Below are 25,616 nucleotides of genomic sequence, written 5' to 3' on the forward strand. Positions count from 1 at the left end.
GTTTCTTTAATATTTCAAAGCCAATTCCCCCCCCCCCCCGACTTTTGCCGTTCGAGTCAAATCTTTTCCATCGAATCATCTCCTCCACTCACTGCCTTCATGTGGCATGCCTGCGCAACTGCCGCAAGCAACTCGCATATCCGTGTGAGCTGCTATTTATTTCCCTCCCATGGTGGGAAGTTGTGACACCAGGGTCGAAAGTAAGAGTGAAGAGTCAGCGCCACACAAGGAGGAGCACTCTGGCTTACAAAAAAAACAAATGCCGGAGCTTCATGTCAGCATTTCTCGTTAGGAGCGCCTCCTCAGGCGAGTAGCAATAAACTAATCCTCTCTGAGTTCGCTGATGTTTTATTTTTTTTAACCTATAAACTGTAGTAACATAACACTTGCTTAAAATATAGTTCTGGGATTGAGTTATGTTTAAGAAATAATTCTGTTTTAATTGTTCTGAAGAGGTCACACACACCCCTTCTCTCTGTATTTCACGCATCCAACAGGTCAGGGTGTCTGTTATATAATTAGGGATGAAAGCCAGTTAAATATAAGAAAATAAAGACAAAATTCAAAATTAGTATTTAACCTCCTTCAGGTTAAATAATATTAAAACTAGTGGTGTTATTTCCCATTGCTTATGATAGGTTATTCTTATTTACGAAGTAAATAAGAATAACGGAATTCTGCTTTTTCTTTGATTTCTGAAAAGGCAATTTTTTAATATTTCCTTTTAATCAAAACTTGATTAGTTTTATGCCTTATTTTTTGTCATTTGATTTGGTTTAGAAGGGGAGGAGTGGAAGAGGGTATGTCCCCTACTGGAAAACTTGCTATTGGTCACTTATATCCGTGATATCATATATATATATATATATATATATATATATATATATATATATATATATATATATATATATAATGTGTGTGTGTGTGTGTGTATGAGAGATTTGAAGACTGGTTTCTTCTGTGGAAAGCAACGCAACCATTTATTAAGTCGCCTGTTGAGGATTTTTGGTTTTAACCAACCATTAGTTTTTAGTCCGAAACATTAGCATACCCAGTGTCGCGACCATATAAATTTGCTTATATCAATAAAAATATATCTTGTTTTTTTATCGAGCACTCTTAATAACCTTGTTAGGTTTATTAGTTATCACTAGGACTATGACAACAGCATATTCTTTTCATTGTTTTGACTCTCCAGTATATTTCCGACACAGACACAGTTAATCAACCGAAAACCACATCACATCACTCTATAAAAGCATATAAGATATCAACAAATACACATTCGAGAGTCCAAACAATGAAAAGAATATGCTGTTGTCTCAGCCCTAGTTATCACTCTTGAATACCTTTTAACCTGGTGTGTACACACATATATAATCGTGTGTGCATGTGTGAACATAAAAGAGCAACTTCAAAGTACATATTAAAAGATGATGCCATCGATTAAAACAGATGGGCGATAACCACGCAAAGCGGATGACTTCACAAAAATTAGATTAGAAAGAGGGGAGGGTTATGATATATTTGGACGACCCTTGATCCTAAGTGTCACATGTCATCTATTAGATGAATGTCTACACCTTAAATATATCTACATACACGTGCTGTCTTAATATCATGAGAAAACTTTGTGTGTTTGTTTCATTGCGAAATGTTTGCTCTTTTTTAATGGAAGCTTTTTCAATGAAAGAAAACATTTTTTTGTGTATTTCTTTAATCCAGGAAAAGCCCTCTTTACTCGAGCAGAATGGATTTACCAATTGGATACTTTGGATTTTATCAGCTGCCGAAATTGTACAGCAAAAGGGTCGCTCGACTATTCCCTTCCATTTCATTTCAATATTTGCATTCATAATTTTATTTGAAATTGCTTTAAGCATTTCAAAATCTTGCATGTTCTGAAAGTCTAGTGTTAAGTTATCGTAGATTATTGGTAAATTTTAACCTGGTTTCGACCATAACATTTTCCTTTAAAATGATGACTTTTGTAGGTCTTTGGGTATGCTGAAAACAAATATCGCATTTAAATTATTTGCAAATAAGTAGTTTTCCGAATATTAAGCAATGTCATTTTTTGTATTATTGCTGGTGGCCATCTTGATATGCATAGTTCTTTGGGGTTGCGTTAACATGCACGAGCATGCTTGCGCGTATCAAGATAGCCACCAGAAATAAAATGACATTACTTAATATCTGGGAAGCTATTTAATTGCGGAAAATTTAAATGCAGTATTCGTTTTCAGCATACCCAAAAACCCATGAAAGTCATTTTAAAACAAAATGTTATGGTGGATTTTTGTTTTGCCCCTACCTCTGGATTTCCGTTTGACTGCAAATATAAAGCATCTTCCCTCACTTAATGTCCACTAGACATTATCTTGTGTCTTCAATCTGTACGAGAATTTATCAAGACAAGCTGATATTAGGATACTTCACCCTACCAGTAAACCCCCTGATAAATATTGCAAAATTGTTGTTTCAAGTAAAATATCTTCGGTATCGTTATACACGGGTCTATATGAGGAATGACACATGTTCTAGTGATGTTGCGTCAAATGAAAGCACTTGGGTGGATACTCTACCAGACCAGATGAATTCTTAGTCTGGTATTCAACAAACCAAGAAAACACACAAAAAAAAACCCCCCAAAAACGAACTATCGCATAGCTAACTGGTCAGTTGCGGAGAAGAAAATCCATAACCCAACTTTTTGTGACGAAAACTCTTGATTGGATATCTAAGCATCTCACATAGAAAGTAAGTTTTAACATGAGGAAAAAGCCAGAACCCTTTTTCGTCAGATCTGACTCAACGTGAAATACATGTACTTGTTAATATTTGATAATTCCCTGTTATTAAATTCAATAGAGTTTCTTTGTTGCATTTTGAAACAATGTTCCCATGCGAAATATGGTTGTACTCTCAAGCGTTCATAAACTAACTCTTCTTAGAGAAGAAAATCTTCCAACAAAAGTTATCTTGAAGCCGATATGTTATGCTGTTTGGTTGCCAGTAAGAAAATACACATTTAACATGGCTTTATTATAAAAACTATGCCCTCCCCATCTTATAAACGATACGTGATCCTTGCAATCGGTCGGTCCAAATATTTAAGCGTTTAAGAATTTAAAAATTTTCTTTTAATATAATTGCCCTACATCCAACGGAGTTGGGTAAGCATAAGTTTCCTGTCGGCTTTGTTTAACATAAACACCTCAAAACCTTTGCATGGTTGATTATTCTTATCCAAATCTCATTATCATATGCACAGGCTTCTAATATAGATATTATCTACCGCGTATGACATGATCGTCTCGTGATGATTTCTTGATCCTGTATGGCTCAGCATCTCGTGATGTTGTAGCTTGAAATGAATCATGGCTTTAAAAAAAATTTTTTTTATTTACTACTCTAGATTTTGCTTAATTAAGTTTAATTAACGCGGCCGAATAACAACGTTTTTTTTTTTTAATTCCTCATTCCATTATTTCGGGTGTGTGTTTTTTTTTGGGGGGGGGGGATAATGACAAGTGCTCTCTTAATGCTTTTAAGATCTCATTTTATTTGTCTGACTTAATCCACTTCCTGTCGGTTTTTCACTAACAATATTCCCTAACTTCGTCAACGTACATCAGGAGTCGCATGTTTCTGACTTCTGCTTTCTTGGTTCACACATACGTGTTAAACTTGACATATCGACCATAAAGTTATATTCTACGACGGTCCTTTACAATTCAAACTTGCGTCATGCACACATTTTTAAGTCCAGAATAAGAAAGGAAAAGATAGTAAAAAAACAAAAAACAAAAATACAGTGATATGATAAAAGGAATATAATGAAACTAATAAATTTATAAAACATTTTTATTTTATATTGAATTATGTTTGGAAAGAAAATGCATTTTCAATTCTAATAATTTGTAATTTATAATTAAGTGAACAAGTAACTCGTGTCTCTCTTATGCATATATTTCTCTCGCGCCTCTAACTCTATGTTGATTAAACCACTTTAATATCTAAGCATCTAAAGAGTAAATTTTTTCAGTGTTTCGTCAATTGCTTTAACGTAATTCTCTCTCCTTTTTTTTTCTCTCTCTCTCCCTCTCTCTGTAAATGTGTATAGTTAAAGTGTACGATAGCCTTAACAGAATTCGACTTGCTACTGAATCACTTTTATGTACAGATGTATATACTAAGATACTCGCTCGCTATCTGCTCGCTATCTATTTGCAAACAAACTAGTAGCTCGAGTACTATTAATCGATGGGCAAATGTTTATTTAATAGACATTTGATGAATCATTTACGAGCACTGATCCGTGGTCTTGTGGTTAGAGCTGCCAACTGTCAACGCGATGTTTGTAAGTTCAACCCACAGCTAGGTGCTAATTTAGGCACACTGATGAGTTGTGATACAACAAAGCAATACTGTATGTGGATGACATATATATATATAAATTTCCCCAAATCTCTGGCCTTGATGGAGGGGAGACTAAAACTTGCTCCTATGGTTTCAAATGAGCTGAAACATCAGGAAGGGGAGACTTGATTCCAAATATTTCTCATATCTCCGCTCTTTTGGAAATAGGGTACAATTATGAATATCTCAAGTATCAAATAATCCTTATACACAGTCAAATTTACTTTAATTAAAGAGGGGAGATATAACAGAAATATTTGGAATCAAGTCTCCCTTTTGCTGCTATGTCAGATCATTTGAAACCATAGCAGCAAGTTTTAGTCTCCCCCTCCATCAAGGCCAGAGGTTCTGGGGAAATATCAGATATTTTGTAATTCATAAGCAAAACTAGGAAAACAAATAACTGATTAAAACATTTTATGGCCGTAAAAAAAATTGCTAATAATTGGTTCTTGATTAGGGATGATCCCCTTAGTGTGCGACCTTAAGGGCGAATGCCACATAGCCCACTACACAATTCAGGTCATTACCTTTCCAACGAGTCTTCATTTTAAAAATTCTGATCAATAAGAGCTGAGATTTTGAACTTATAAAATTGCCCAAAAAGGTGGTATATCTATGGCCCGGTGGCTAGAACTGCCGACTATCAACACGATAGTTGTAGGTTCAATCCCCGGCTAGGGAAAGGTGCTAGTCTAGCCGCACTGATGAATTGTGACAACGAAACTACTTTATGTGGATATGTAGCCAAATTGAATATTGAAATGCTCATATCTTTGGTTCTATGGGACGAAACTACGCGAAAATTTGCAGGCTTTTTAAAGATTATACTATTCTATGGTTAAAAGTTTATGACAATCGTTAAAAAAAAGTTCTTTTCAAACCAATAAAAATGCCCAAATTTGCTTACATTCATATATATATATATATATATATATATAGTGTCTTGGCAGGTCGGCTTCAGTTGTCTCCTCTGTGGCCTTGCCAGGTCACTAATATGTGATTGTTTAAAGACGTATAATGACAAATGTCTACACAAGATTCTCAAAAGTATCCTATGACAGACGTATGTGCAGTTACTGATTTGGCTCTTTATTTTTTTATGGAAATCGCTCCAGATAAGGCAGGACGCCACTTAATGTAAGTAACTAAAAAAAAACTATTTAAAGGTCAAAAACTAGTCAATGATAATTGTTAGATATATAGAAAACAGCGATTTATCTGCCTCGTCAGAAATATTGCTGATGGATTGTGAGGACTAAAAGACAAAAATAAGAAATAAAAATTAGGAGGCTGACGAAAGTAAACTTATAGTTCACTTATTAATCTCCTTTATTTTGGCAAGGCCTATTTCCGCACTGTTGCCAGGGCTCTTGTACAAATGTTACCTCTGAATCTATCATATAAATCTCAACCGTTTGTGTGTGTGTGTCTTTGTATGTCCACTAAAATGTCTGTATATGTCCATATATAACGTATTTTCTCTCTCGCTGTGTGTGTATGTGTAAATATGTATTTTTGTGTAGTTAAAGTGTACAATAATCTTTACAAAACTCCACTCGCCACTGAATCATTTTTATACACATGTATATACAAAAATATAAAAATATATACGTATGATTGTTTAAAGACATTCATATGTACATATACATCTATATATGATGTGTGTGCGTGTGTTATTTTATGGAGGGGGGGGGTGGACTCATATCTGCCGGAACACCGGCTTTGCCCATTTGAAGTTTTTTGAATCTTCTGACAAAAAAAGGAGAAAGAGTCCTTTGAACGGTTTCCTGTTTAATACTTGCTGGCTTTAAATGTTTCCCCTTTCTCCATTCAAAGGGGATCCACACCGCTCGACCCCTCACTCATATTTTTTTCAGCATCTGTGCATTCAACAAATATCTGAATCGCTGCTCCTGATTATAAAACTGTAATATAATGTGTGTGTATAATAGCGTGTTTTTAATCGGTCATAGCCATTGGTTTCACGCTGTGCGCAGTTCGTCAGATGATTCTGAGTTTTGTGAGTGAGGTATATTTTAGAGGATGAAAATCCTACAAAATATATAGAGAAAGATTAAAATCAAACACTATGATAAAACATTTAATCTATTTGGAAACCAGTAATGCAATAATGCAATCAATGTGGAGGTATATAGGGACGATTTATATTTCACCTAAACGTGCATGTATATAAACTGTTTTTTTTTGTTTTTTTTTTCTTCCCCCCTCCTTCGTTATCAACAGGAATTGGGTGTCGACAACTTTTGCAGAAGTTAAAATTTGATTTTATTTTTCAATAGGCTTCAGAATCAGCAGTTTTTTTTCCTTACGGGTTGAAGAAATTTTATATATTTTTTTTTTAATCGACTGCCGTGGCATTTTTGCTTCTAGCACTAAAGTCAGCAGTATCTATGCCATTTCTGAAATTTTTTTTTTCCTGTGATTGCGGTATATTTCTTGTTCCGTGCAGTTCTAGGAAGTTCACTCTGCCAGGCTTTGCCTTATCTCTAAGAAGGGGTATGTTTGTTGCTACCAACCAGGAAAGACCAACGGAACTGCTCGGGCATTTTTTTTTTTTGGATCAATGCACCTCGTTAGGTACATCTGAGGTTAATAGGGAATGTGGGCGCTATTCCCGTTTTCTATCCATTTCTTGTTACATTCGCAACTCCTCCTTCTTTCAGCATTATATGCAAAGAAGCAAGAGTATCAATATCGTCTGACTTTCACATGGAGATTTGGATCTTAATCCGACAAATGTCTAGACAGGACTCTCAAAAGTTGCTTAAGGGGGATGGATGTGTGTTCTGTTACTGACCCGGCTCTTTATTTTATTTTTTATGAAAATCGCTCCAGGCAAGGCATGAATCCACTTGATGTAAATAATAAAAAAATAATACTATTTAAAGGTCAAAAACGAGTCAATGATAATTGTTAGATGTATAGATTTAAATCCAGAAAACAGCGATACTTCTGTCTTTTGTCAGAAACACTGCCGATGGATTGTGAGGACAACAAAAAAAAGAGAAGTGAGAATTAGGAGGTTGCTGAAAGTAAACTTAAAGTACTCTGCTTTATTCTTGGTTTTCCATTATTAGTGAGGAGGCTCTTATACAAGTATTACTTCATCACATGTGATTTTTATTCTAAGATTAATGTCTAAGTAAGACTAACAATTGCAAAAACCAATCCCATTACCTTCTGCTCAATTGTTTCTTACAACCAGCAACCTTTTATTCATTGAAGTTTTTTATATACAAGATTCTAGCATCAATATCAGTGCTGAATGTTTTGAAGCATTTTTTCTTTTGACATATCGTCGGTTTACTGTTAAGAAAAGAGAGGATATTGTTAAGATGTACTTAAGTGTGGAAAGATTTTTTATCCCCATCAATTCTTCTTTGTCGACAGAAACGGCTGTTAGTTTCGTTGGCTTGTTGGATAATGACGTCTCCAGAATTTTTAGATGTTTTTCTTTTTTTTTCTTCATTCTTAGTTAAAGTGATAGAAGTAATTAAAAAAGGGAAAAATCAATAAATCGATGTAGTGAACAGAGCCTACCTCCTCAGCCACGAATGTTAGCGTAACGATGACACTACCTGTGATGAAAGTGACGATAATTAAACGAGTTAGACTTGTGTATCTTGCACTGCAGTATTTCGCTTAGATGTTACAGTAATTCACATTTAGATCTATTTTATCTTTCTCTTTCAACCTCCGTAGGGTTCCTATTTACTTGCCCCCCCCCCCGGCAGAGTTAAACACAAGGTCGGTTTTTAATGTGAGGAAAATTTAGTTCCCCAAAAAGCGGGCACTCTGGATAGAAACAAAAATTAAAATTGTCTCAATCATGAAAGATTTCTCCTCCACTGACCAGGGACAGAAAAGGTGAAGTATAGTATCAGAACAGATACTACATTTTATTCCTATCCAAAAGCCAGGAAGAAAAATTATGCTTATGACGTCTAATACTATGAAGTTTTTCTGTCATATACTTCCTCTCATGACGTTACTACCTGTACACGTCAATCTAAGTTTATTTCTAATGAAAAATTTCATTTTCTTGCATAACTAACCTCAAGTGGAATTTTCTAATTTTTCTCATTTTTAACACCAAACATCTAACTATTGCTACAAAGATGCGTCCAGTCAATCTGCTTACTGAATGAAAATACTACTTCAATCTTACCTATATAGATACATGATATAGCTGTGTTTCAAAATAAAAGACCGAATAATACAGCTTCATTGAAACTATAATCTTTACGAAATTACATAAGAAATAAATGGACTTTACTCGTCTGGTACAAGGCAATTATTCTCAGAGTTCTGTAAATTGAACTCAGTATGTGAATTTTATCTTCCTGAAGCTGCTGACACGATGTTAAAAACCCCAAAAGAGATTATCTTACTGCTAAGTGTTAATAAAACAATCTTTTTTGTTGATTTTTCTTAAGCTTTATCTGAAAGGTGGTGAACCCTTTGTGGATTAGGTTGGCTGCTCCAAAACCGAGAAGTTAATTCCTTTGTTCTATGTATATAAGCCACGGGTATGTGTGTGCAGAACAGTCTCTACCAAACTACTTTTGACTTGAAGCTTGATATATATGGGAGATTTGGACTTCCAGTAAAAATAGGTACTAAGGGGTCAAAATTAAAAAACTGAAATTTACCTGGTGTAAGTCGATTTTTACGTGCTCCTCTATGCATGTGCAAATATACATTTATGTTAAACCGTGTTAATTTACTACCTTTTGGTATCCATCTGTTCTTAGCTCAGTTAGTAGCCTATACGGTTTGAAAGTCAAATGTTTTGTTTCAATTCTAGTTGAATGCACCAAGTATATATTTTTTAACTTGAAATCACTATATATATTGGGTACATTATAATAATCAATAATTATCTCTAACAATGATATTTGCATAAATTATCATATTTAAGCCGTATCTAACGGCCGAGCAATGTGCTAGTACACACACGCGCGCGCGCAAGGAAAAGAAATCAAAACTGTAGATTAAAATTTACAAGTTCAATTTATTGTTCAACAGAATACTCTCAAGAAAATTTTATTTTCCATTTTCTTGGAGTATTCTGTCAAACAATAAATTTCCTTGCGTATTTTTAATTTAGTCTTGATTTGTTTTTCTTATGACAAACTCTATTTCCTATTGTTGTATTGAGCGTTTTTTATTTGGTTGTGATTACTATATAAATATTAATGTTTTTTTGTTTTAAGTTGATACGTGTATTTGTCTGGTAAACTTTTCATTACTATGGACTGAATTGATATATTTTTATATTAGTTTTAAGTTTACACGATACAAGCAAGTGTAAACTTTTCATTCCCATGGCCTGAATATAAATTAAATGAAATTTATAGAAGTCAACACAATGCAGCAGAGGTGTAATGAATAAACACAAACTGAATCAAATGAAGACATATAATGATGGAATAAACGGTACAGATTTACCTTTTATTAATGCAATATGTTTTACATGTATTGTATTCTTTCTTGCATCAGCATGGTCAGATGGAAAATCTGTATTCTAATATTTTGTGTTCGACTTCCAAACGTACATACTAGGGCGAGTGTAACTGACAGACACTAGTATTTCATGCTCATGCAATCATCAGTGTAGTAAGTAATAATTGCTTCCGGTTGAAAGATTCAAACCCAAAATCATTGATATTCCGCCCCTTCGGCCATGAAGAATTACCACGAAAAAGAGAATTAAGTTCTATATATATTCTGTCAAGGTAAGCAGACAAAAAAAAAGCTAATCAAACGGTGTTCAACAACAAACACCAAAGATTGCATTACACTAAGGTTGACAGCTTATAACTCTCTTTAAGAGACCCAATCCTAGTTGAAGGTCGAAAGATTTGAAATCAGTCACAAAATTACTTCTAGTTTGTAACACTGTATTCAACATCCTCCCACCTCTCTTTCTCTCTCTCTCTATCTCTCTCTCGCATTTATTTATTTTATATGTATATATAATGGGCAAACAAAAGGTCTTCTTATTTGTTTTTATTTTTATCTTCATATACACATTTATTTTTCAAGATAATCACAGTACAAATCAGTAAACATGAACTGATGGTAAAAGTCTTAAGATTTCGAGAATATCATCTCTTTTTCAAAAGGAAAGAGACTCAAGAATTATAGTTTTGATCAGTTTTACACCATTGTTATCCCTAGGATCCCAAGAAGAAATTGAAATTCATGAAATTATGGAATACATTCTATGTAAATCTGATAAATGCGAAATTTTCCAATTAGAAATTCTGAAAACGTTTTAAAAAATATTCCCAAGAACCTGAAATTCGGGGTTGGTGATAGTGTCTATTAAAGTTTTACAAAAATTGAAATGTTAACAAATGGGTTCTACCTCCTTTTTATCCCCTTTAAATGAAACTAAATTAAACTAAATATAGCCTATATATGAACCCCTAGTGCCTAATGATTAGTTAGTTAGCTTAGGAATGAATCCTGAACATACAAATATATAAACATACTTAACTGAAGCAGTATCATAAATTTGTAAACAAATATGTAAATTCATTTAAAAACGATATAATTTTTTCACACTCGCAATTGTGACTTTGTTAATTCATAAAGTAAGATATCAGACGCCACTGGTCAGCATTGTGAATGATCTGATGTTTGGAGTTTGATTCTCGGTTGATATGTTCGTTACTTCTAGCCTCACTGATAAGTCGTGAAACGCCGAAACAGCTGTTTATATACTGTGTGTGTGTGTGTGTGTGTGTGTGGTGTACGTAGGTGGATTTGTTTTTATCGCACGGCACCGTCGATTACCGCGCCCCCTCCACTTCCAACATAATTTTCCCTTTTTATCGCCACCCTCTTCCCTTCGCCAATCCCCCTCCTCCGTCCGCGCACCTGTTTGATCTTTTTTTTTTTTCACTTGTTTAAAGTCTTTTCTTTCCTTTTTATGTCTCTACAATTACCCTTTCATCTTTACTTCTGGGGTCCGGCGTACTTTTTTCTTCTCTTTTTAACGTTCTTTATTGGTCACCCCTACCATTCCGTCCCCACCCCCGGGCTGAAGAAAAATAAAATAAAATATATAAATGAACGAGGATGGCGCTGTCGGGTTCGGAAGATTGGGTTCGGGTTTTTTTTTTTTTTTTTTCTTTTCTGTTTTTATGGAATTCTTTTCTACATTGCTTAAAAAACTTTGGTTCTATCTACCCCGCCCCCTGATCTTTCCATCACTAAAAACACTAATCGCTCTAGCTCTCCTTCCCCTCTTACTCTCTTTCACTTTATTTCTCTTTCTTTCTCCTCTTAAGAAACATTTCATATATTCCTTTTTACTTGCCTCCCCACGAGGGCAGAGTGAGATACAAAGCCGGTTTTTAATATGGGGAACTCCATCTCTCCAAAAAGGGCCACTCTAGATAGGAACAAAAATAAAAAATTATCTTAGCCATGAAGGATTTCTCCTCCACTGACCAAGGACGGAAAAGGTGAAGTGTATTATCAAAACAGATACTACACTTTTGTTCTTAATCAAAAGGCTCTTTTTTATATGTTCATTTTAAAAGAAACTTCTTAAAAGTATAAATGTATTTCTTTAATACTTGTTTTTTGCATGTCTATGAAATAAATTTATGATCATTTTTAACAAAGGTCAACAAAAAAGGGGGTGAACAAATTTAATATACAAAAAATGTTTTTGTAGGTTTTATCATATTTAGAAGCGTTTTCTTGTTCAAAAGAAACCGCATGTTCACTCTAGTTAGAAAAAAACAAACATGGCTGCCAAAATCATAGATGCCATAAGAACATTTGATAATTTCTCAAAAATCAAACAAAATAATGGCAGAAACGCGTTCAATAACTGTCATCAATCGATCGAAAATATAATTTTCTAACAATACTTTGTTTAATTTTCGATTTTTGAGCGATTGTCAATGGGCCTCGTGCAATTGATACTAGTTTTGTATTGAACTAAAAACGTTTTGAACAGCAAAAAACTTATCTAGGTTAATGAAAGAGTAATTTATCTTGCCTTTGGTAACATTAATTTGTTGAAATTTTTCATCTTTTTATTTTGTGAGTCCTTGTTAAAAATGCTTCAAATTATTTTATGTATCTTATAGCGATTTTTTCGACTTGTATTTTAAGGCTACAAAAATTGTTAAGAAAGTCATCGCGAAAGGCTGCTCCGACTTGATTCGTCCTCTCACTTTCCCCAGTTCAGCGTTAATTTCCTGTTTGCAAACAAATCACATACATTTAATATGATTCAGGATATCTTCTGATAATGTTGCTTTGCATAGAATCGGATAAGCATATTATAACTCCTGCTATAATTACTCATCCGGAGAACCAACTGTTTATTTCCAACTCACTTGAGCATCTGATATTTGAAACTGACACAAGATCTTTCGGTATTCTTTTGCCGCTTTGTTTCAGTGTTATATGTAGTCAGACACTGTTTCACTGTATCACAGCTTTTCAGTGTGGTTAAACAAGCAAGAATTTCAAATGGGATTGAAGTTTGATCATCTATTTAAAAGTCGTCGCTTCTAACCAGTCCTGGATGATGAGCAATCAAAATCTCAATGTTTATATAAACGCTGTCTACTGTGGAAGAGTGAATCATTTATTTTTACAAAGATCTTTGCATTATCAATGATGGTAGTTGGCAATTTCGCACACGCACGCATGCACACATGATTATTCACTGCATTTTACAGGTGATTGGTATTTCATCAGGTTTAACCATTTACATCCCTTTGTTGTCTGCAACTTTGTAGATGGTCTTTTAAACCAGCTGCATATCTTCAAGCCTGTAGCATAACCGACAGAAAATATACTTTCACCTTTATGCAGAACTAGTTGTGTATCTCCAACAGATTTTGTGTGTGTGTGTGTGTGTGTGGATAAAAGATAAGGAATAAAAGTTTCATATAACTTTATTATAACATCTGAACAGTAAGGAACAATAAAAGAAAAAGGGGGGAAAAACCTCTTTAGACCCTAGCATTTCGAAGCTAAATGCTTCTCATCAGAAAAGAAAGGCCAGAATTATACAAACTTAAATATAGATAAAAACTGGGTTAATAACATTTAGATACAAAATAAGAATGAAGGCATAAAAATGTCATTTTTTATCATATATATATATATATATATATATATATATATATATGAATGACATTATTTTGCACCAACCTAATCAGATAGAAGGAAAATATGTATAAAATATAAAAGTGGCAGAGTAGTATTCTTTATATGTAGTTTTGATATATCTTATCTTATACTTTCATTCTCATTTCCAATCTAGTTTTTTTTTAATTCAGTTTTTATCTATATTTACATTTTGCATAATTCTGGTCTTTCACTTCTGATGAGAAGCATTTAGTTTCGAAATGTCATGACCTAACGAGGTTTCTTTTTCATAATTATTTTTTCTTATTGTTCTGATGGTTATAATAATTATATATAACTTTTATTTAATATAGTTAATTGGTCCTTTTAACAGTATTGAGCTTTTTCTATCTTGATAGTTTTTGCTTTGTGCATCATATATTTCAATGATACTGTGAAATTTCAGTAGTGTTAGAACATATTCCACTGAATATGATGGACATTATTTGCCTATGAATCTGCTGACCATTCTAAAAAAAACTCCTGCAAGTTGTAAATCAAATAAACATTCATCAGAAGTTTTATTGTCATATAATAAAATTAAAAATGACTGAATTCTTAGAAAAGTTCTGTTTCCTTTACAGCCTGACTATAGCACCATGGTTGATCAATTCTTTGATCCCAGTAGATTAACGAGGCAGCGACTCGTATTTTAAAAATCAGAACAAAATCTATTTATCCTAAACAAGGCACATTGCCATTGAAACGTAAGAAACTTTTGTGAGTAAGAGTCAAATTTATAAAGATCTCCTGAGTGTGGAGTTATGCAGCAATAGGTTTGTTCACATTACATTTAAATTAATGCATGTTTGTACAGTCTGAAGCCATTTTTATCATTTTATTCCTATGTGAACCGATTCTGCTACCTCAACTGTCCTACATTTACTAACCAAACAATTCCCATACATTTTTCAAAGTTTTCTGGTCTGTACAGGTCTCCCTGTACCTTCAAATTTTAATCTGAAGTCGTTAGAACTAGGCCTGTCTTTTAAGAGCCACATCATATATCCATCAAACCATTCTCATGATATCCCCGGCCCATCATATCATTTCTCTCCATGCAACATATGTCCACAATTCTCTCAAAAGCCTGGAATCTTCATATCAAAGACTGATGTCTTGTAACGCTCCTCTGAAAGGAAGTTCAGTTTTTGTACAATAAAAAAAAAATAGGAATTATATTCAAAGACAAGTACAGAAAGTTGAATCGGAGCAACAACTTTTGAAGAAAAGAAACAACCATGTTTTTATTTATTTTTTTTTTTTTACACGGTGGTCACCACTTATCAAGGCCCGGAAGCCACTCAGGGATAAGGGTTATTGCAAGTACAGTACGTTAGTGTGGAGATTTAATGAAGTGCTTACTTAAGAGGGCGGTTCATTAGGAATTTGTTAACGTTGGACTTGAAGACATCCACGTTGTAGTCAGGTGGGAAGCAGGCAGACGGAACAGAGTTCCACAGGCGTGCAGTTCTAAGAAAGAAACTTTGTTCATGGAATCCACGTTTTGATTTAGGCACAGATAAAGAGTGGGGGAAATTTTTCACAGTGGATTAATGTATATTAATTGAACATTTTTACCTAGTTAAGTAATAGAGAATGATATACAAGCAGTAAAAGGTTAATATACTCGGGGTTTCGAATACATGAATTTGTGCAACTAATTTGAAGAAGTCTTCTAACATGTGCTCATGCTTCAACCATGTGCAATTCTTTTAGTCGATTGTCCTCTGGAGTTTGTTTTGCATTCAACCGTTGTTAATCAAAATTGTAAAAGAGGCGAAAGGCTTCTCAGCCAGCAGGCCATGGTACATTGGTGTGCTATAAAATACTTGCTAGTCTGCTGTGAATGAGTAGTAATTGAAAGTGGGAAAAATGTTTTTATGTCATAATAACCGGAGTTGATTGTTAATAAAATATTAACTCACTCATTATTAAAGTTTTGTTGATGCTTAAATATCAGAAAAAAAATAACATAATCGATTTTTTTCATTTTAAATTTTCCATAAGAATAAACATTGATAATCGTGTTAAAATCTTTGTTTGCGATATGGGTGTTGTGTAATTTAAAAAGGCTCAATAGCCCTTTCCCAAAACGTTTGATTTTATATGGGTTAGCTCACGTGATCTAGGGAACATTGTATACATTTTTGTTAATTCACTCATATTCACCACAAACAAGGTATATTGCCACTGAGACGTAAAGGTTACTGTTACTTAGGTACCATACCTACTGGGACATTCTAAGTAGGGACTTGAGCAGCGGGATTACATTTGAACATCTGCATGTTAGTATAGTCGGAACAGGGAGGGAATTCGAATGGACAGTTGAAGATTTACTATCCCACTGCATCTACCCACCCACCCTGATGCTGATGCTCTGTGTTATGGTCCTATATTAAGGAAGCAGAAATAAGTTATTATAGATATGTATGTGGAAACAGTGAGGTTAAGTCATTTTTATATATAAAAGATTTGTACCAATGTGAACTCGTAACTAAGAAATAGAACCATTTACAACAAGTCCTATCAGATTAGTTTCTTAGGAAGTGTGGGGGGGGGGTCCTGTTTTAATCTTCTGAAAATACTTTTTGATGGGGGGGGATCTTTTTGTTTGTTTTTTTTTACTTACACAAAGGAACAATTGTTTCTTCTTCACAAAAGCAGAATCAAAGAATGGTTTCTCTTTTTAGACTTTCACCTTTTGGCTTTTTTTTTTTTTTTAATAGAAAACCTACAGAAACGCAGAATAAAAACAAAAAATTGTGTATATATATATATATATATATATATATAATATATGTATGTGTATTACAGAAGATTATAAAAACATTGGTACTGTCGGTTTCAAATTAACAAGTGATCAACAAATGATATCGCCTGGTTGACTCTTCAGCTTTTATTGTGGATATGTTTGAAAAATATATTCTTCTCACCACTACAAAACGAAATGCAAAGCCTTTCAAACCAATGTATTAAACATTATTTGGTTGCTGATGTTTGCTACGATTTCCATTGCACCTTTTTGTTGATGGTGCAGTAGAAGAAACAATCAGGTTCCTGAAAGATTTGCTCCCTTTCTTGGATTGAGCATACTAATGAGTGAAATGGCCTACGGATTAGACAATTAAGTTTCAATCCCAGTTTGAGGCAATTGCTTGTCTAACTTCATTGAAGAACTGTGATAGAAAAGAATGTACATGTCAATTCGAACACTTAGAATAAATTGTTTATTGTTATATAGTGAAGAGTTTATTGTTATATAGTGAAGTGTTGGTATATAGTGAATTGTTTGTTGGTATATAGTGAATTGTTTATTGTTATATAGTGAATTGTTTATTGTTATATAGTGAATTGTTTTAAAGTTTAGATTTTTGCATCATCTTTAATACATGCAGTCGGGTTTTAACTTTATTCTGCTTTGTAGTTTTGTTATGATCGATCCTTCCTCATTCTATTCAAGACCAATCGATAAAAATGAAAAGCAAAGTGAGGAAGCAACCTCTGTTAACCTATTACTCCTGTACTGTCCATTTATACAAGTTCTTGTTAATTAGTTTGCTTTTGTTATTTCTGCTCTTTAAGGCCACAACAGTTTATTTTTTCCCCATTGAGCACTTTATTATCAAACAAGCAAAAGTAAGTTAAATATTTTAGCTTCTCTATCCTCATATAGATTTTTGTATTTGTTTATTTTTTATGAAAATGAAATTATTACTTTAAGAAATGCTGAAAGTGATGACTTCATAAACAAACTAGCAGGCTGCCCGGCGTTGCCTGGTCGTAAAATATGCATAAATATATTTTAATTCATGCAGAAGTTTTATTTATTATAAACAGAAATGCCATAGGTATTAAACGTTATGTTAAGTTATTAAAAAAAAAAAAAAAAACTGTGCACGTGGCTCTTCAGATAAAAACCGGTTAAAAAGTTTTTCACATGTCTGAACATTCTGTAAACAAAATTTGTTGAGTATATAGGTTGAGAAGTGTTCTCACACGTTTTCACTTTTATAGATATATAGATTTTTCTTTTTTGCATTTTGTGTTTTTTCATTGGATAAAATGTTTTTGTTTTGTTTTTTTCACCAGATGAAATGTATTTTGTTTTCTCACCAGATGAAATGTTTTTTGTTTTGTTTTTTTCTCACCAGATGAAATGTATTTTTTTCTAAAAATAACAATTCTCTCTTTTTCTTTGATTATTTTTTTCTAACAGGAATTTTCAATCTGCTGCTTCGACTCTTCCAATAAAGCGACAGAAATCCCTTTAAAAGGTGAGGGCAGAAAATACTTTCTCTTTATCCAATCGCCTTTCTTTTCTGGGTCAGTAATCTGCGTTCGCTATGGCTTTTGTTTGTTAGTTTGTCTTTCCCTTTGGCTTTCGTTGTTCTATCTTGTTTGTTGTCACCTAGCACATGGTGGGGCATAAAAGTACGTCCATAATTTGAATATTTCGAAAAAAAAAAAAGAACAAAAATATCTTGTTAATAAAAAAAAGTGATTATATTCCTTATTCCTAAAAAGTACATAAAAATATTTTCTGATTTGAATAAGATGCACTTGAAAAAGGTCGGAGGTTGATTGGCTGAAATATTGTGAGAATAACTAGATGTGAACAGTTGCATGAATGATACAAATTGTTGATCATTTAATTATGTAATTCCCCTCTTCCTAGCACTTCTCGTCTCATGTAACCATTATTTACATTGTTTTCTCCTTTTGATCACTTTAACTACATTCTATTCACTGTTCCTTAAAACATTACCATAAAGGACTCAATATGCAAAGAAGCAGGATTTTTAGTGTTTGATGACCCAGTGACCTTTGGGTGACAGATCATGTTTATAAAAGATCTTCCCCTCTTTCCATCAATGTTGATGGATGATGTCATCAAGTGTGTGCATAGGAACACAAGATGCTCACAATTTTAGTCAAGAAAGTGGATCTTGGGTTTACATTGTAACTTTTGCTTCGCTTGTTTTGTCCGTTAGTCCTCACATTCCATGAACAATGTTTCTGACAATAGGGGGAGAATTGCTGTTTTCTGCGTCAACATTTTTACATCCATCTAGCACTTGACCCGGAAGTAATATTTTTGTAGTTTTTAACTCTTTACATCAAGTGGCTTCATGCCTTGTCTGGAGCGATTTCCATGAAAATAAAATGCATACATGTGAGAAAGTTTTATCCTTTTCTTTTTTATTTACGTCACCATTTTATGATCTTTCTCTTATATTACTGCTACTATTGGTATTTTCTCCTCCCTCTTTTTTTCCCCACCTTTTTTCTTTCCTTTCTTCCCACCCTTTCTAATCTCATTGTCGCTTCCTCCCCCAGTATTTGACAGGTTTGAAAGTAGGCAGAAATAAAGAAAAAGGGTTGGGAAAAATACATTTCAGGGTAATGAACTGTGATCAACTCCAACACTTTGCTAAGAGTGTTCAAGACTATTGAACTCATAGATGTGATCCGAACTGATGATTTGATGTCTTTCACTTTCAAATCTGCATATTCATATTATAAATGTGAAAGTCATGTGTGCTACTTTGACAGATTATGCATTTCAGAGTTACCTTTCTTGATAACAAAACTTGTCAAATAGCGACCCCCATTGATCTATGAAAGAAGCAAATTATGTAAATAATTTCATATTTGAACAACTGTTCATACAAAGCAACTGAAAAAGGAAATACAAAAACATATCTAAAGTAATTCTTAATGCCTCTTTCTTTCTCTCGCGCTCTCTCTCTCTCTCTCTCTATATATATATATATATATATATATATATATACTAGGAACATTCTAAAAATAATGCCGCCTATTTTTTTTTTTTTTTTTTTTTTTATTTCATCCGAATGGATCAGAGGGAGTTGCTAAATGCAGTGTTATGATGACTGAACTGCATTCATGATCTGAAAGGGTCATGTTTTTGTTGAAGGCATTAATGGCATGAGATTCTAAGAAAGCAACTCCTGTCATAGATGTAAGTCAGAAGTAGAGATGCTTCCTTGAATTTCTAGTAAAAGTGCATTGAAAATGTTGATGTAGCAACATAAATTTTGGAGCACAAAAGCTTGTTTTAATTATTCCCGTTTTCGTAACTCAACTTTTTCAGTTTAAAAATAGGAGACTTCATTTTTGGAACGAACCCATATATATATATATATATATATATATATATATATACAGCATAACATGTTGATACACTGGTTCTCGTCAGATCACTGAAGTTAAGCAATATTGAGCCTGGCTAGTACTAGATGGGTGACCATTTGAGAATTTTAGCATTGTTTTCAGTCGTCCTGAACCTCCACTTGCCACTGGTATTTAACAACGCTAATTCAGGGGAGAGGTATGGTTGGAGATTGCAACTCTTGCCATAAAATTTCATGCGCAGGCATCCTTACAGTGAGTATCTGCCAAGACTGAAGGAAGCTACCACGTGTAGATCAATTCAAGTTTACCGATAAAAGCAAGAAACTTAAAACTAAATATTAATATTTATATAGTAATCCCAACCAAATAAAAAAGCTCAATACAAGCACAACAAAAAGTAGAGATTGTCATAAGGGAACGAAATCAAGATTGTAAGTTAAAATTTATAAGGAAATTTATTGTTTGACAAAAAACTCCAAAAACAAATTTTAAGAAATCCTTATTTCACGGAGTTTCAAAGAATGCTATTCTTTTCTTCGGAAGAAAGATGTTAGCAAATTATTTGTATAGCCGAGCTAAGAACTTGCTGGTTATGCCATTAGATGAGACATTCCGTGAAATACAGATGTCTTAAAAATTGTTTTTGGCGTATTCTGTTAAACAATACATTTCCTTCCACATTTTAATTTACAGTCTTGATTCCTTTGCTTATATAGTTGTTATATAGTTGTTATATTAGTTGTATAATTGTTATATTGGTTACGTAGTTGCATAGTTGTTATATTGGTTGTTATATTGGTTATATAGTTGTATAGTTGTTATATTGGTTATATAGTTATATAGTTGTTATATTGGTTGTATAGTTGTTATATTGGTTGTATAGTTGTAGCTCTCAAAAAATGAGGCACACAATTTCTAAACAAGATGCATAGATGTTCTATAAAAATTATCCTTACCTCACAAATGTAACTAAAAGAATTAAAAATGTTCTTTTTTCTCTCTTGGTCTTATTGGATTCCAGGACAAAAATTTATCTGGTCTGGTGGAGTATCAAGCTTAGTATTGTTACTATAGACAACATCACTTGCATATGGTGAACTAATTCTTGTAAAAGTCTGTGTAGCCATATTGAGGATATATATATATATATATATATAATACATACACACAATTGTTTCATTTTACATTGATTGTAGTTCTCAAAAATCAAAAACTCCTTGGGGTTAACATTCTATTGTCATATGAGACACATAGATATTTTATTAAAGATCTTCTTTATGTTACTAAAAGAATAAGGATGTGAATATTCCTCTCCTTCATTGATTAGTTAACTCTATTATAGTATGGTTTTTTATGGTTAATTGATTTTACTGGATTCCAGGACAAGAATTCATCTAATCTGTTGAAGGATCCAGCTTGCTGTTATTACTAAAGACAACATCACTTGGAGAAAGTGCATTATTTTTTGTATAAGTCAGTATAGGGTGGTCATATCAAGGGGATCGTATTTGGTCTTCAAATATTTTGAATAATTAATGTTTACTTTTAAGGGAAATATTCTCGTGCCAAGTTGTCCTGACAAAACCTTGGACAGAGAAACCTTTGACATTTAAGGATAATGTCTAACAGGCATTCAAATTCTTTCCTTGAGTGTTTCTGTGTATTTTTATTTTAAGAGTTTTTTTTACAGTTTTTGAATAATTTTTAGTCCAAAGAAATCAATGGATTTACATGTTTACAGAAAAATCTTCACAGTAAACTGACTCAACCATTTTCTATTGAAGTATTCAAGCCTTAACATCTAATGTAAACAAATGTAGAATCCATTTCAAGGGTAAAAGCATAAAAAAAGAAATCAAGATTAAAATTATATTCTTCACTCCAAAAGAATATATAATTATGTTTGTGAAGAAATATGAAAGATCAAAAATAGTCGTGTGTGTGTGTGTGTGTGTGTGTGTGTAGCAATTTAAAAGCTATAATATGATTATATACTTTTCTACTATATGAAATTTCAAGTTTTATTTCTTTTAATAATTTGACTTTGGATTGTGGGGTGGGGGGCATTTTTCTGCAACATTTACACAAAATAACCGTGACACATTAATTTAACTTCGATCACCAAAGTTAAGCAATGTTTATGACGATTTGTGAATGGCAAACCTTGAATGTAAGAGGAAGATGACATCTTTCTGCAAAAACATTTTTCAATCTCATTTGTGTCGGATGCACATGCGACTTGTGATTGCTTGTGGATTTGATTTTCTCTAAAAACTTGCAATCCATCCAAGGTGTGTCCCACCGCGAAACGGGAGAAACACTTGTTTTGGTGTCAGAAATTTTCTTTATAAAGAATTTATTGGATGAGAAGAATTAATTAACCACTTATAACTGTTACTTATTTAAGTTACAGCTGTCTGTTATGGAGAAACCAACTTTTATAAAAAAAATTGTCTATATTTACACATACACAAAGTAAAGGTGTTTTTTTCTCCATCACTAATAACTTTGTCTCTAAATGTCTTCAATTAACGTAACGTAAAGCGAGTGAGAATTGACTTCTCAAGCTTAAAGAAAAAAAAGTCAGATGGAACATGATAAAGTGACTAGGGTAGTTGTTTTAGATATCAAGGCAATTACAAGACCATGTGATAGTTGCAGAAAACTAAACGTAATATTTTCCACAAATTTCATATTCAATAATAAGACCGTCTAAATATTCAATAATAAGACCGTCTAAATATTCAATAATAAGACCGTCTAAATATTCAATAATAAGACCGTCTAAATATTCAATAATAACATTGTCTAAATATTCAATAATAAGACCGTCTAAATATTCAATAATAACATTGTCTAAATATTCAATAATAAGACCGTCTAAATATTCAATAATAACATTGTCTAAATATTCAATAATAAGACCGTCTAAATATTCAATAATAACATCGTCTAAATATTCAATAATAACATCGTCTAAATATTCAATAATAACACCGTCTAAATATTCAATAATAAGACCGTCTAAATATTCAATAATAACATCGTCTAAATATTCAATAATAACATTGTCTAAATATTCAATAATAAGACCGTCTAAATATTCAATAATAACATTGTCTAAATATTCAATAATAAGACCGTCTAAATATTCAATAATAACATTGTCTAAATATTCAATAATAAGACCGTCTAAATATTCAATAATAACATTGTCTAAATATTCAATAATAAGACCGTCTAAATATTCAATAATAACATTGTCTAAATATTCAATAATAAGACCGTCTAAATATTCAATAATAACATCGTCTAAATATTCAATAATAACATCGTCTAAATATTCAATAATAACACCGTCTAAATATTCAATAATAAGACCGTCTAAATATTCAATAATAACATCGTCTAAATATTCAATAATAACACCGTCTAAATATTCAATAATAAGACCGTCTAAATATTCAATAATAACATCGTCTAAATATTCAATAATAACACCGTCTAAATATTCAATAATAACACCGTCTAAATATTCCTTATTTACTTCTAGGACACGCAGCACATTTAGTCGCTTTACTTATTAGTAAATGAAAAAAATTTTTAGATCGCAAATTTGCTGTAATTATGTTTGTATTTTTTCCATCAGCTAATATTTGCCGCTCACATCTCAAGAATTCTCCTGCTAAATTCAGTAATACTGCCAAGTAGTTTTGGAGGCTATAATTTATTGACAGACAAAAAATGCTACATTTTATGGTTTTTGAACATTATCATGTAGTTTGTTTTCTGGACACTTTTGTCTCTGGCAATACCAGGTATCCTTGCTAGTGCTTATGAATAAGATCAATGATAAAAGCAGAAACTAATTTCCTTTTGGTTGATTGAAATTCGTTTCTGTGTTTCTGATTGGCTTTTATTAATTGATTTCGACAAATTGATTGCAGATGATTTATTTGTTCGTAGCCTTTCGACTCAGTTTTTGCTTTAATGTATTGACGAAAGACTAGAGTGAGTCATTTCTAGTGACAAAGATGCAAGTTGGTAAATGATTAATATTAAATGCAACCTTTTTTGCTCAGTATTGGACAAAAAAATGGTAAGCTTATAAAAATAGTTGCTGCTTGTTAAGAAACAGTTGACAGATCGATTTTTAAAAAAAATGTCATTTTAAGCAAAAACAATATTGTCATACCAAAAATAGTAAAATATTCAAAAATTGAGTAGAAAGTTATTTATAGTTAAGTCTTTTTTACGGAAAATAGGGTAAAATTGCATTTTTTATAAACGTTATTAAGTATGTAGTAGGAGGCTGGACGCAGGGGAGATAACTCTGAAAGGAATATTTTAGATTATTTCTTTCATGGCTGTAATATTGTCTATAGTGATACATATCTTTTTGCTAAAAACACAGCGTTTGTTCGACTTGATGAATTTTCGTAATTTTTGCAGATATTACTATTTTCAACGTGGCAATTAAGTATGTAATATTGTTTTTGCTTAAAACAATATATTTAAAAAAAAAATCGATTTGTCGAGTATATCAGCAAACAGCAAATAATTTAAACTATTGTTTACATCTTTTAATAGAATTTTTTTTTTTAAATTCCTTTCATTTTTAACTGAGTTTAGTTTTGATTTCGATAAACATTCAATTAATAATGAATAAAAAAATAATACCATATTTATTTATCAAAGTTACATGCAGGCGAGAAAAACACACAATTTTCAGAATTTTTGTGATGAGAATTGGTAATTTAGAATATTCTGATTACGCTTCTCATTTTCGATATTGTTTCCATTTTGACCTTCTTCTCGTGCATCTTGTCAAACTTGAGATTTTGTACAGAATTTTCAACAGAGCTTTATTTAATCAATGGAGTAATTTGTTCTCACTCTGTCAGCCATGACCAGTTATCTCTAGCATGGCTTTTTTGTCATTTAGTCCTCACACTCCATGAGCAATGTTTCTGACAGAAAGGGAAGAATTGCAAGTGGTGTCATGCCTTGTCTGGAGCGATTTAAATAAAAAAAAGTATGCATTTTTGGTATCAGCTGTACTGAAGATTGAACTTTCAACCTCCAGAAAACTGTCACTTAGAATCGATTAAACTTAGTACTTTTATCCGTTGTGTCACAGGCCCTATGAGAAAGGTGGTCCATAAATCTGATAGTTTTATTAATACACAGATTTCAGATTTTTGTTAAGTTTTGTCGTAAAACTTACAGGAAGTTATAAAACTTATGAGGAAGGACATTTTATAATACATTAAAATCAGATTATTATATGAATGCATGAGAAAAAATTCTATTATAGGAAGAGTGATTTTATGTGAATACATTGTAATAAGTATTTTATTATAGGAAGAGTGATTTTATGTGAATACATTGTAATAAGTATTTTATTATAGGAAGAGTGATTTTATGTGAATACATTGTAATAAGTATTTTATTATAGGAAGAGTGATTTTATGTGAATACATTGTAATAAGTATTTTATTATAGGAAGAGTGATTTTATGTGAATACATTGTAATAAGTATTTTATTATAGGAAGTCATTGGAAATAGGAATTTATTATGCGGATCTCTTGGACAGATTTGTTAATAAAAGGATTTTAATTTGCTAATAGAAGGGGTGTATGACTGAAAAGGATGACTTTTCCCCCAAAATTGCGAAAGAACTTTAACTAAAGGATATCTAACTGTATATTAGTGAAATCGACTTGATGATACAACTGTTTTTTTTAAATGAATTCAGTAATTGACATATTTTTGAGGATTAAAGGTTTTTGAAAACTAAGAAAGATTAGATGCATTATAATTTGACTGATTTAAAACCAAT

At 32.4% G+C, this 25,616-nt stretch overlaps 1 protein-coding gene across 2 annotated transcripts in view; it reads left to right on the forward strand.

Moving 5' to 3' along the window:
• The window catches only part of LOC145288235 (uncharacterized), a 225,356-nt gene that overhangs the window by 134,973 nt on the left and 64,767 nt on the right, over window positions 1-25,616 (forward strand). For both annotated transcript variants that reach the window (XM_080136276.1, XM_080136283.1), the window contains one exon: window positions 17,834-17,891. In XM_080136276.1, coding sequence (XP_079992402.1) covers window positions 17,834-17,891 — 58 coding nt within the window. The remainder of the gene's footprint in view (window positions 1-17,833; window positions 17,892-25,616) is intronic.

This window comes from Euprymna scolopes, chromosome 2 (genome assembly GCF_053919585.1).
Source record: "Euprymna scolopes isolate OS-2025 chromosome 2, ASM5391958v1, whole genome shotgun sequence".
In the NCBI taxonomy this organism is placed as follows: Eukaryota; Metazoa; Mollusca; class Cephalopoda; order Sepiida; family Sepiolidae; genus Euprymna; species Euprymna scolopes.